Below are 15,000 nucleotides of genomic sequence, written 5' to 3' on the forward strand. Positions count from 1 at the left end.
GAAATCTAAATAGATACATGGTTTTATAATGCACTGTATAAGTATAGTAATAAAATTTCGTGTAACGTTACAGTTTGTAGACAGATAGCGCGAGTGAGAGAGACTGTTTCTTACAGCACTGTATGAATATAGCAATAGAATTTCATGAAACGTTACAGTTTATACATCACCTTTGTGTGTGAGATATACTCCGGACAGCCGAGCTCTTTAACACTGAGTTCCATGACGTCTTCAGTCTGTCCGTTTGAGCGTATGCAGTTGTGCTGGGCAAACGATTTGTAGGTCTCCCTTTCTGTGAAGTCCCTCAGCCAGGATCTAAGCCACATCAGCTCGCATGTGCACACGAGAGGGTTGTCTGGTGATGCAACAGAGGATTGGGGTAGTGTATGAATAGACAAATAAAGGAATAGGGTAGTGTATTACTAGATAAAGAAATGGGTTAGTGTATTACCGGACAAAGGAATGTGCTATTGCATTACTAGAAAATTAAAGGAACTGGTTAGTGTATTACGAGACAAATAAAAGAACAGAATAGTGCATTACTAGGCAATCAAAGGAATGGGGTAGTGTATTACTAGACAATTAAAAGAACGGGATAGTGCATTACTAGACAATTAAAGGAATGGGGTAGTGCCTTACTAGACAAATAAAGGAACTGGGTAGTGTATTACTAGACAATTAAAGGAACGGATAGTGTATGAAGTGACAAATAAAGGAACCTGGTAGTGTATTACGAGACAAATAAAGGAACGGGGTAGTGTATTACTAGATAAATAAAGGAACGTGGTAGTGTATTACGAGACAAATAAAGGAATGGGTTAGTGTATTATTAGGCAAATAAAGGAACAGGTATTACTAGACTAGTAGTGTATTACCAGACAGTCAAAGGAACTGGGTAGTGTACTAAGAGAAAATTATAGGAATGGGGTAGTGTATTACTAGACAAATAAAGGAACGGGGTAGTCTATGACTAGACAAATAAAGGAAACAAAGTATTGTATTACTAGGCAAATAAAGAACAGGGTAGTGTATTAACAGATAAATAAAGGAACAGAGTAGTGTATTACTAGGCAAATAAAGGAACTGGGTAGTGTATTACTAGACAAATAAAGAACAGAGAAGAGTATTAATAGACAATTAAAGGAACTGGGTAGTGTATTAATAGACAATTAAAGGACTGCGTAGTGTATTATTAGACAAATAAAGGAACAGGGTAGTCTATTACCAGACAATTAAAGGAACAGGGTAGTGTGTTACCAGACAATCGTGATCAATATAACATCCCTTACTTACAGGCATTACTCATATAACAACTCCCTCTCACAGACAGTGATCAATATGACATCCCTTACTTGCAGGCATTACTTATATAGCGACTCCCTCTTACAGACAGTGATCAATATAACATCCCTTACTTGCAGGCATTACTTATATGACAACTCCCTCGTACAGATCGTGATCAATATGACATCCATTACTTACAGGCATTACTTATATGACAACTCCCTCTTACAGACAGTGATCAATATGACATCCCTTACTTCCAGGCATTACTTATATGACAACTCGCTCGTACAGATCGTGATCAATATGACATCCCTTACTTACAGGCATTACTTATATGACAACTCCCTCTTACAGACAGTGATCAATTTGACATCCCTTACTTGCAGGCATTACTTATATGACAACTCCCTCTCATAGACAGTGATCAATATGACATCCCTTACTTGCAGGCATTACTTATATGACAACTCCCTCTCATAGACAGTGATCAATATGACATCCCTTACTTGCAGGCATTACTTATACGACAACTCCCTCTCACAGACAGTGATCAATACGACATCCCTTACTTGCAGGCATTACTTGTATGACAACTCCCTCTTACAAACAGTGATCAATATAACATCCCTTACTTGCGGGCATTACTTATATGACAACTCCCTCGTACAGATCGTGATCAATATGACATCCCTTACTTACAGGCATTACTTGTATGACAACTCCCTCTTACAGACAGTGATCAATTTGACATCCCTTACTTGCAGGCATTACTTATATGACAACTCCCTCTCACAGACAGTGATCAATATGACATCCCTTACTTGCAGGCATTACTTATATGACAACTCCCTCTTACAGACAGTGATCAATATGACATCCCTTACTTGTAGGCATTACTTATATGACAACTCCCTCTCACAGACAGTGATCAACATGACATCCCTTACTTGCAGGCATTACTTATATGACAACTCCCTCTCACAGACAGTGATCAATACGACATCCCTTACTTGCAGGCATTACTTATATGACAACTCCCTCTCACAGACAGTGATCAATTTGACATCCCTTACTTGCAGGCATAACTTATATGACAACTCCCTCTCACAGACAGTGATCAATATGACATCCCTTACTTGCAGGCATTACTTATATGACAACTCCCTCTCACAGACAGTGATCAATATGACATCCCTTACTTGCAGGCATTACTTATATGACAACTCCCTCTCACAGACAGTGATCAATTTGACATCCCTTACTTGCAGGCATTACTTATATGACAACTCCCTCTCACAGACAGTGATCAATATGACATCCCTTACTTGCAGGCATTACTTATATGACAACTCCCTCTCTCAGACAGTGATCAATATGACATCCCTTACTTGCAGGCATTACTTATATGACAACTCCCTCTCACAGACAGTGATCAATATGACATCCCTTACTTGCAGGCATTACTTATATGACAACTCCCTCTCACAGACAGTGATCAATTTGACATCCCTTACTTGCAGGCATTACTTATATGACAACTCCCTCTCTCAGACAGTGATCAATACGACATCCCTTACTTGCAGGCATTACTTATATGACAACTCCCTCGTACAGATCGTGATCAATATGACATCCCTTACTCACAGGCATTACTTATATGACAACTCCGTCGTACAGATCGTGATCAATATGACATCCCTTACTTACAGGCATTACTTATATGACAACTCCCTCTCACAGACAGTGATCAATACGACATCCCTTACTTGCAGGCATTACTTATATGACAACTCCCTGCATTACTTATACGACAACTCCCACTCACAGACAGTGATCAGTACGACATCCCTTACTTGCAGGCGTTACTTATACGACAACTCCCTCTCGCAGACCGTGATCAGTACGACATCCCTTACTTGCAGGCGTTACTTATACGACAACTCCCTCTCGCAGACCGTGATCAGTACGACATCCCTTACTTGCAGGCGTTACTTATACGACAACTCCCTCTCGCAGACCGTGATCAGTACGACATCCCTTACTTGCAGGCGTTACTTATACGACAACTCCCTCTCGCAGACCGTGATCAGTACGACATCCCTTACTTGCAGGCGTTACTTATACGACAACTCCCTCTCGCAGACCGTGATCATTACGACATCCCTTACTTGCAGGCATTACTTATACGACAACTCCCTCTCACAGACCGTGACTCCCTCTTACAGATCGTGATCAGTATGACCTCCCTTACTTACAGGCATTACTTATACGACAACTCCCTCTCACAGACAGTGATCAGTATGACATCCCTTACTTACAGGCATTACTTATATGACAACTCCCTCTCACAGACAGTGATCAATATGACATCCCTTACTTGCTGGCATTACGTATACGACAACTCCCTCTTACAGACAGTGATCAGTATGACATCCCTTACTTGCAGGCATTACTTATACGACAACTCCCTCTCACAGACAGTGATCAATATGACATCCATTACTTACAGGCATTACTTATACGACAACTCCCTCTCACAGACAGTGATCAATATGACATCTCTTACTTGCAGGCATTACGTATATGACAACTCCCTCGTACAGATCGTGATCAGTATGACATCCCTTACTTGCAGGCATTACTTATACGACAACTCCCTCTCACAGACAGTGATCAATATGACATCCCTTACTTGCAGGCATTACTTATACGACAACTCCCTCTCACAGACAGTGATCAATATGACATCCCTTACTTGCAGGCATTACTTATACGACAACTCCCTCTCACAGACAAGGATCAATATGACATCTCTTACTTGCAGGCATTACTTATACGACAACTCCCTCTCACAGACAGTGATCAATATGACATCCATTACTTACATGCATTACTTATACGACAACTCCCTCTCACAGACAGTGATCAATATGACATCTCTTACTTGCAGGCATTACTTATACGACAACTCTCTCTCACAGACAGTGATCAATATGACATCTCTTACTTGCAGGCATTACTTATACGACAACTCCCTCTTACAGATCATGATCAGTATGACATCCCTTACTTACAGGCATTACTTATATGACAACTCCCTCTTGCAGACAGTGATCAATATGACATCTCTTACTTGCAGGCATTACATATACGACAACTTCCTCTCACAGACAGTGATCAATATGACATCCCTTACTTGCAGGCATTACTTATACGACAACTCCCTCTTACAGATCATGATCAGTATGACATCCCTTATTTACAGGCATTACTTATATGACAACTCCCTCTTGCAGACAGTGATCAATATGACATCTCTTACTTGCAGGCATTACTTATACGACAACTCCCTCTTACAGATCGTGATCAGTATGACATCCCTTACTTGCAGGCATTACTTATATGACAACTCCCTCTTGCAGACAGTGATCAATATGACATCTCTTACTTGCTGGCATTACTTATATGACAACTCCCTTGTACAGATCGTGATCAATATGACATCCATTACTTACAGGCATTACTTATATGACAACTCCCTCTTACAGACAGTGATCAATATGACATCTCTTACTTGCAGGCATTACTTATACGACAACTCCCTCTCACAGACAGTGATCAATATGACATCCATTACTTACAGGCATTACTTATACGACAACTCCCTCTCACAGACAGTGATCAATATGACATCCATTACTTACAGGCATTACTTATACGACAACTCCCTCTCACAGACAGTGATCAATATGACATCTTTTACTTGCAGGCATTACTTATACGACAACTCCCTCTTACAGATCGTGATCAGTATGACATCCTACTTACAGGCATTACTTATATGACAACTCCCTCTTGCAGACAGTGATCAATATGACATCCCTTACTTGCAGGCATTACTTATATGACAACTCCCTTGTACAGATCGTGATCAATATGACATCCCTTACTTACAGGCATTACTTATATGACAACTCCCTCTTACAGACAGTGATCAATATGACATCCCTTACTTGCAGGCATTACTTATATGACAACTCCCTCTTACAGACAGTGATCAATATGACATCCCTTACTTGCAGGCATTACTTATATGACAACTCCGTCGTACAGATCGTGATCAATATGACATCCCTTACTTAAAAGCATTACTTATATGACAACTCCCTCTCACAGACAGTGATCAATATGACATCCCTTACTTGCAGGCATTGCTTATACGACAACTCTATCTCACAGACAGTGATCAATACGACATCCCTTACTTGCAGGCATTACTTATACGACAACTCCTTCTCACAGACAGTGATCAATACGACATCCCTTACTTACAGACATTACTTGTACGACAACTCCCTCTCACAGACAGTGATCAATACGACATCCCTTACTTGCAGGCATTACTTATACGACAACTCCCTCTCACAGACAGTGATCAATACGACATCCCTTACTTGCAGGCATTACTTATACGACAACTCCCTCTCCCTGACAGTGATCAATACGACATCCCTTACTAACAGGCATTACTTATACGACAACTCCCACTCACAGACAGTGATCAATACGACATCTCTTACTTGCAGGCATTACTTATACGACAACTCCCTCTCACAGACAGTTATCAATACGACATCTCTTACTTGCAGGCATTACTTATACGACAACTCCCTCTCACAGACAGTGATCAATACGACATCCCTTACTTGCAGGCATTACTTATACGACAACTCCCTCTCACAGACAGTGATCAATACGACATCCCTTACTTACAGACATTACTTATACGACAACTCCCTCTCACAGACAGTGATCAATATGACATCCCTTACTTAAATGCATTACTTTTATGGCAACTCCCTCCTACAGACAGTGATCAATTTGACATCCCTTACTTGCAGGCATTACTTATACGACAACTCCCTCTCACAGACAAGGATCAATATGACATCTCTTACTTGCAGGCATTACTTATACGACAACTCCCTCTCACAGACAGTGATCAATATGACATCCATTACTTACATGCATTACTTATACGACAACTCCCTCTCACAGACAGTGATCAATATGACATCTCTTACTTGCAGGCATTACTTATACGACAACTCTCTCTCACAGACAGTGATCAATATGACATCTCTTACTTGCAGGCATTACTTATACGACAACTCCCTCTTACAGATCATGATCAGTATGACATCCCTTACTTACAGGCATTACTTATATGACAACTCCCTCTTGCAGACAGTGATCAATATGACATCTCTTACTTGCAGGCATTACATATACGACAACTTCCTCTCACAGACAGTGATCAATATGACATCCCTTACTTGCAGGCATTACTTATACGACAACTCCCTCTCACAGACAGTGATCAGTATGACATCCCTTACTTGCAGGCATTACTTATACGACAACTCCCTCTCACAGACAGTGATCAATATGACATCCATTACTTACATGCATTACTTATACGACAACTCCCTCTCACAGACAGTGATCAATATGACATCTCTTACTTGCAGGCATTACTTATACGACAACTCTCTCTCACAGACAGTGATCAATATGACATCTCTTACTTGCAGGCATTACTTATACGACAACTCCCTCTTACAGATCATGATCAGTATGACATCCCTTACTTACAGGCATTACTTATATGACAACTCCCTCTTGCAGACAGTGATCAATATGACATCTCTTACTTGCAGGCATTACATATACGACAACTTCCTCTCACAGACAGTGATCAATATGACATCCCTTACTTGCAGGCATTACTTATACGACAACTCCCTCTTACAGATCATGATCAGTATGACATCCCTTACTTACAGGCATTACTTATATGACAACTCCCTCTTGCAGACAGTGATCAATATGACATCTCTTACTTGCAGGCATTACTTATACGACAACTCCCTCTTACAGATCGTGATCAGTATGACATCCCTTACTTGCAGGCATTACTTATATGACAACTCCCTCTTGCAGACAGTGATCAATATGACATCTCTTACTTGCTGGCATTACTTATATGACAACTCCCTTGTACAGATCGTGATCAATATGACATCCATTACTTACAGGCATTACTTATATGACAACTCCCTCTTACAGACAGTGATCAATATGACATCTCTTACTTGCAGGCATTACTTATACGACAACTCCCTCTCACAGACAGTGATCAATATGACATCCATTACTTACAGGCATTACTTATACGACAACTCCCTCTCACAGACAGTGATCAATATGACATCCATTACTTACAGGCATTACTTATACGACAACTCCCTCTCACAGACAGTGATCAATATGACATCTTTTACTTGCAGGCATTACTTATACGACAACTCCCTCTTACAGATCGTGATCAGTATGACATCCTACTTACAGGCATTACTTATATGACAACTCCCTCTTGCAGACAGTGATCAATATGACATCCCTTACTTGCAGGCATTACTTATATGACAACTCCCTTGTACAGATCGTGATCAATATGACATCCCTTACTTACAGGCATTACTTATATGACAACTCCCTCTTACAGACAGTGATCAATATGACATCCCTTACTTGCAGGCATTACTTATATGACAACTCCCTCTTACAGACAGTGATCAATATGACATCCCTTACTTGCAGGCATTACTTATATGACAACTCCGTCGTACAGATCGTGATCAATATGACATCCCTTACTTAAAAGCATTACTTATATGACAACTCCCTCTCACAGACAGTGATCAATATGACATCCCTTACTTGCAGGCATTGCTTATACGACAACTCTATCTCACAGACAGTGATCAATACGACATCCCTTACTTGCAGGCATTACTTATACGACAACTCCTTCTCACAGACAGTGATCAATACGACATCCCTTACTTACAGACATTACTTGTACGACAACTCCCTCTCACAGACAGTGATCAATACGACATCCCTTACTTGCAGGCATTACTTATACGACAACTCCCTCTCACAGACAGTGATCAATACGACATCCCTTACTTGCAGGCATTACTTATACGACAACTCCCTCTCACAGACAGTGATCAATACGACATCCCTTACTAACAGGCATTACTTATACGACAACTCCCACTCACAGACAGTGATCAATACGACATCTCTTACTTGCAGGCATTACTTATACGACAACTCCCTCTCACAGACAGTTATCAATACGACATCTCTTACTTGCAGGCATTACTTATACGACAACTCCCTCTCACAGACAGTGATCAATACGACATCCCTTACTTGCAGGCATTACTTATACGACAACTCCCTCTCACAGACAGTGATCAATACGACATCCCTTACTTACAGACATTACTTATACGACAACTCCCTCTCACAGACAGTGATCAATATGACATCCCTTACTTAAATGCATTACTTTTATGGCAACTCCCTCCTACAGACAGTGATCAATTTGACATCCCTTACTTGCAGGCATTACTCATATGGCAACTCCCTCCTACAGACAGTGATCAATTTGACATCCCTTACTTGCAGGCATTACTCATATGGCAACTCCCTCTTACATGCAATTATCAATATGGCATCCGTTACTTAGTGGCATTACTTATATAGAAACTTTCACATCCCGCACTTGCAGGCATTACTTACCTAGTAACTTATTCTTACAGTAAACAAATTGTATACTTACTGGAAACATCAATCATGGTTAGAGTGTCAAGGATGGGTAGCACTGTATCCTCTGTCAGAGTGCTCAGGTCATTGTGCGATAGTTTAAGCCATTCTAGGGAATGTAGGTCAAAGAAGGTCATCGGTGGAATGTCTTTGATGCTGTGTGAGTCATAAAAGAAGAGAGGAATTAGTTTGGGTACCTAATTTTGAACTTTTTATGCTGCTGAAATGAACTTTTTATGCTGCTGAAAAGTAAACTTGAATTAGGCTTTCGCAAGGTTCAGAAGATTTTATTCTCATTTAGGTGTATTGTTTTTACCCTTTCACATAGTTTCTTTTTACCAGGATCAGATTTTCAGCAATCTCAACCCAGGAATTGTTTTTATATCACTTACATTGGTGGCCATGATCTTGCAACTTAATTATTGTATAGAAATTCCTTGATTGTGGTCATGAAGTTCATATGATCGATCTGTACTTTAGTGCTGCATTGGACCATGTTAATCTTTAAGGCCATTGTTTTTAAACATGAACTGGTGCACAAAGGCTTAAAGGGTCGCTCGTTAATGACAGAGGCAAGAGACAGTAACAATGCCATAGAAACTGACCATGTATATATATATATATATATATATATATATATATATATATATATATATATATAAATGGTCAGTGCCCAGTCCTCCACTCCACCCAAGCTAGGGCCAGCCAATGGCAGGTGATAACTCATCAGGTAAGCCTATAGACTCCCCCAAACTCCATCCTTAGCCCACAAGGATAATGAGGTTGCGGACGATACAAGAAACCATTGAGCTTCATCATGAGTTGAACCCCAGTTCATCCAATCATCAGGCAAGGACGTTTCCAATGGGATATCACAACTTTAAAGGGCATATATTATTTTAGTAATGTTTCAGGACTTAAATATAATACAACTTATTTTCTCACAGTCGATGTCAACAATAAAGATAAAATAAATCACCATAAGTTACGCTCGATCTGATGTTTTCTTTTGGTTTTGGGGAAGATTTCCTAACCTGTTGTAAACTCGGTTCTTCTTCTGATGTCAAATTGGTGATATCAAAACTCATTACTGGTTTTTTTTCAAAGAGATTTTTCGTCAGGGTTAAAACTTCTCAAAACTCAAAATTCCATTTTAAGCTGTGGCATGAGGGTCCTCTAAATGAGCGTGACTTTATTCTGTAGTAATGTCATGATAAGATCTTTTTTGAGATTTTTTTTTTTTAAATCTTTCGAGCTGCATTGCAACGATGAGGGACATTTTCTCCTTAGATCATATTTGGGTGCTTTCACATTACAGGTTGTCGCCATTATGTTTAGCCTATGTAAATAAAACAAATTTCATAATCATTTACTAAACTCACAACAATTGCAAATGTCACCATAAACTTGTTTCGTCCACTCATGAATTTTCTAAGCATTTTTATTAAACAGTCAAAATGTTATGTTAGAAAGCTGATAAGGAAACCGAGCTCTCCAATCTTAATTGTCATCTTAGCTCCCAGAAACAACAAATCGTAGAGCATCAGACTGCGTATTTTATACGAAAAGCTTATTTCCTATTGCTGCTAAGCATTTTGCAGCATTCAGGGACGCTCAATGCTTTCATATTGCCATTACCTATTCCCTTTTCTATAAAGGCTTTTTAATAAGGGTACTTCTTTTGTATCAAGAACCATCTGACAAAATGAATGGGAAAGTTTCCTAAATTGTATAAAAAAATTTACATTATGATAAATCCTGTTTTTATTCTCGCCCAATCGTCATGTTAGCAGCTTTTAATTTTCTTTACTCGAGTTGATAAATGGTTTAAAAAGAAAATTAAAAACTCAAAATGTAAATTTCACAGTTAATCTACTTGTTGTATTTTACTTTTTTGGCATAAGATCGATTTTACAAAAAGAAAAAAAAAACTGCATGATCCAATCTCGTAAAATCATTACGAATCCATTTAGATAAGGTTTCCCTTAAAATGAATAAGAAAATATAGCCTTTTTCATATCATAGAAAACTGTATTTTGTGGGTGACTTATTCATAAATATTATGCAGCCATTCATGTCAACGCACTTTTCTTTAATGGCGCACAAAAAATACACCTCTCGCATATAAAGCTTAGTTCACTATGCATTGCCATATAATCATTAGTATACATAACAAAATTGATTCCTTGACTATCAATAAACGTCACTGGGAAAGAAGACTTGCACCGACTGACAAAACTAGATATAAATTTGAAATGGATCGGTCAGTGACTCTGTCTATTAATGACTATATTTTAAGGGTTATGCTTTGAACATATTTAGAGGTTTTCGCAGAGAGGTGATTTTGTACCACGTACTCTAAATAATCTGTATGGATGACTTAATATGACTTTATGCATGAACTGAAAAATAATCAAGATATATAAATATAAATGCTAAGGGTCATTATTATTATTATTATTATTATTATTATTATTATTATTATTATTATTAATGTTGTTGTTGTTATTATTATTATTATCATTATTATTATTATTATTATTATTATTATTATTATTATTATTGTTATTATTACTTGCCAACCTACAACCCTTGTTTGAAAAGCATAATGCTATATGCCCAAGGGCTTTAATCTCTTAAAATCTTGACCAGAATCATATTTAGAAATAGTTACATATTTTGCTATTCACGTAAAAATATATACCGCTATGTTGAATCCCCTACATTGCACATTCTTATGTAAACATAAAAACACATACTTAAAAGGCACATACTTATTTCTGCTCAACATCATGAACTTGATGCTTCCACCGTAGCCCTCAAAGGCGTCCTCTGGGACGTTGACGATTCTATTGGAGTCGAGATCTAACTGACGGAGATTCTGTAGGGTTCGTAAGGCGTGGGATGGGATGCCGGTCAGGCGGTTGTGCCCTAGTTCCAGCCATTCCAGGTGGTCTGGGGAGGAGAAAGAGATTCAGGAGAAGAGAGGGAAGACCAGCATCGTGCTCGTTTGATTCGATTTATAGTATACATACATGCATTTTATATATATATATATATATATATATATATATATATATATATATATATATATATATATATATATATATATATATATATATATATATGTAAATAATGTAAATATATATATATATATATATATATATATATATATATATATATATATATATGTATATATATAATATGTATATATATTATATATAATGTATATATAAATATATATATGTAAATATATATATATATATATATATATAATAGTCCATTATATATATATATATATATATATATATATATATATATATATATATATATATATATAATAGTCCATTATATATATATATATATATATATAATAGTCCATTCGTTCCCGGCTGCATTTCAGTAAAGTCTGTAAGGGTTTAACCTGAGACTAACTCAGAGCCAATCATAGCACGAGTTCAGCAAGTATTGCCAACCCATGACTTCCTTACGTATTCTGTACTGGTTGTTAAATTACTTTCCTCAAATGGTTTTTGCTCGTCCGTAGCTTGCTTCGCTCGCAATTAAACTTAATCTCATTACTCCTCTGTTCTGGCAAGTTGTTGATGGGCTGTGCACGCCATCCGTGCGGATCACTATGAAAGGTTGCCAGTACTTCCCTCAGCTGAGTGAGCACACGATTTGAGTGACTCTAATTTCATCCCAGGGCAAACAATGCCAGATTTCGATAACATCCAGACTAAGAAAAGGGTAGCTTAACTCTAGCTTCTCCTGGGGGAGAATGGTCTTGTCAGTGTACCTTCCCCTACACACTGTAGAACTACTAATCCCCCCCCCCCTTTTTTTGCCATCTATTTTATCAAAACATATATAACTGATTAAAAAGTGAAAACATAATCCAGATAGACCTATCGGGATCCAACTCAAGCCTTACGTGTATTTCAAACTTCATAATGATCATATCATATGCAAATGAATTATTACAGAACCTATGTGTCACTGTGCCTACAGAGGCGATGGTTCGGCAGTAGTAGGCAGAAGTTGGAATTTAAATATATTAATTCCAATGAAGCCGTTTCAGCCTCTTGTCTGAATGGTTTTGTTCGAATCAGTAGATTCTAAATTCAAACTATAACCCACTCCTGCCTGCATCTGCTGAATCCCACCGTCCAAGATTCAATCATTCTTTTTCTGACCTTCTAAACCAGCGAAGGCATGTTCGCTGATGTTAGAGATGTCGTTGTGCTTGATGTTGAGAGAGTTGAGGGCTGTCAGTTCGCTGAAAGTGTTCCCTTCCAATGATCGGATCTTGTTGTTCTCCAGCATGAGCATGTCCAGCTTGTTCAGACCTGTGAATGAGGGAAATTGAGAATTTTACTGTTTATTGTTTACCGTTTGTTGTTTTCCAGGCTGATCCTATATTCACACGAAGCGTCTCTGCCTGGAAGACCTTCCCTCTTATTTTCAGAAACACGTATTTGTGGATAACGGTCACAGAATCACACTATACGTATTAGACTAAACTATATTTCATGACTAGAATATTGTTTCTAATTGAAAATCTTTGAACTAGGACAAAGGTGAAGTTTTTATTGTCATTATTAAAAAAAAAAAAAAAAAAAAAACCATAAATGTAGTGGTGTGTCATTAAAAGTTAATTATTGAGGAAATTGCTAACATTTTCCACATTCCAGACATTTTTGACACTATGATTGTTGTAAATGAAGAAGAAATAAATCATCGTTTTTAAAGATATTTACAGTATAGATAAAAGAAATGACTGAACTCGTTGGTACAAAATGTCAGAGAGCATTCATCATTTGTTATAATTTCACACATTGGTTCTTTATTCATTCAAACACTGAATGTTCTGAGAACTTGCCTGTGAAGTCTCCAACCCTTATTCTTGATATTCTATTTTCGCTGAGAGTCAACACTTGGAGTTTCGAAAGGGCTTGCAAGTTAGGGACATCCTCCAGGTGGTTCTTGCCGAGGTTCAGCCGGATCAGTTTACTGCAAAAGGGAGTTTTCCAGTTGAGAAATTAGGTAAGATTTCATGATCGAACTGCGAAAAATTGTACGACCTCTTTAGTAATAAAAAAAAAATCCTTAAGAAAGTGTCCAACTTTAGAAAAATATTTTTTTTCTTTTACGAAGTTTAAACGTTACCAAAAATTGCGTCCTTTAAAAAGTTTCAAATTCCCCCACCCACCCACCCACCCACCCCCAAAAAATATTTTCTTTCACGAAGTATAAATATTGCCTAAAATTGTGTCCTATAGAAAGAAAGTGACTAATTTCAAAAAGAAAAAAAAAAAACGTCTAACAGTTGCCAATACTATAAATGGCAAGAAAATCCCTGATCTGATAATAGAAACTTAGAATGCTCGAAGTACATCGAATAATACAGTACAGAAAAATAAGTAGTGCTTAGAGGTTCTAGTACTCACTCTCCCGTCCCAGAGAAAGCATTTTCCTCAATATGTTGCATCTGGTTATCGTAGAGAGAGACCCTTTCAAGGCCTCGAAGGCCAGAGAAGGCAGACTGGCCAAGGATCTTGATCATGTTGTAGTTGAGGTTCAAGAAGGATAGACTCTGGAGATGTTCCAGGGCTGCCGTTGGAACCTTGAATGGGTAGTTCAGAACAGAAAAATTGAAACATTCTTTTAACTTGTATCTCATAAGATACAATGAAGAGAAATTTGTCACCTTTAAGTGGTTATAGTATTTTGCAAATTTAAGTTTTTCATTCAAATAGGGTACAGAGTTTTAAAAAGGGGAATCTTGCTTCATTTTAAGAGGATATGGGGCAATTTAAGTAGTATGACTAGTAAGTAGGAGTTGAGCATTAATTTTTCCCCTTTCACATCAACTAATCAGTTAGAATTGGATATAAAATGAGCAAATTAAAATTAAGAGAGTGTAAGTTGATTGAATTAAGTAACGATTACACTAAGAGATTATTAGACAGGAGAAGACCCAGTAATAGAACCCATCCCACTTCGTATCTTAGCAACCACTAAAGGCCT

At 37.9% G+C, this 15,000-nt stretch overlaps 2 protein-coding genes across 4 annotated transcripts in view; one reads left to right on the top strand and one right to left on the bottom strand.

The window, feature by feature from the left end:
* Positions 1 to 15,000, top strand: part of LOC137633285 (ras-related protein Rab-33B-like) — a 116,604-nt gene that overhangs the window by 21,095 nt on the left and 80,509 nt on the right. The gene's annotated exons all lie outside the window — the stretch shown is intronic.
* Positions 1 to 15,000, bottom strand: part of LOC137633257 (chondroadherin-like) — a 48,416-nt gene that overhangs the window by 3,923 nt on the left and 29,493 nt on the right. For both annotated transcript variants that reach the window (XM_068365461.1, XM_068365460.1), the window contains exons 4-9: positions 14,421 to 14,596; positions 13,853 to 13,983; positions 13,167 to 13,319; positions 11,745 to 11,925; positions 8,987 to 9,126; positions 171 to 355 (exon numbers count right to left, since the gene is read on the bottom strand). In XM_068365461.1, coding sequence (XP_068221562.1) covers positions 171 to 355; positions 8,987 to 9,126; positions 11,745 to 11,925; positions 13,167 to 13,319; positions 13,853 to 13,983; positions 14,421 to 14,596 — 966 coding nt within the window. The remainder of the gene's footprint in view (positions 1 to 170; positions 356 to 8,986; positions 9,127 to 11,744; positions 11,926 to 13,166; positions 13,320 to 13,852; positions 13,984 to 14,420; positions 14,597 to 15,000) is intronic.

This window comes from Palaemon carinicauda, chromosome 42, assembly GCF_036898095.1.
Source record: "Palaemon carinicauda isolate YSFRI2023 chromosome 42, ASM3689809v2, whole genome shotgun sequence".
Lineage (NCBI taxonomy): Eukaryota > Metazoa > Arthropoda > Malacostraca > Decapoda > Palaemonidae > Palaemon > Palaemon carinicauda.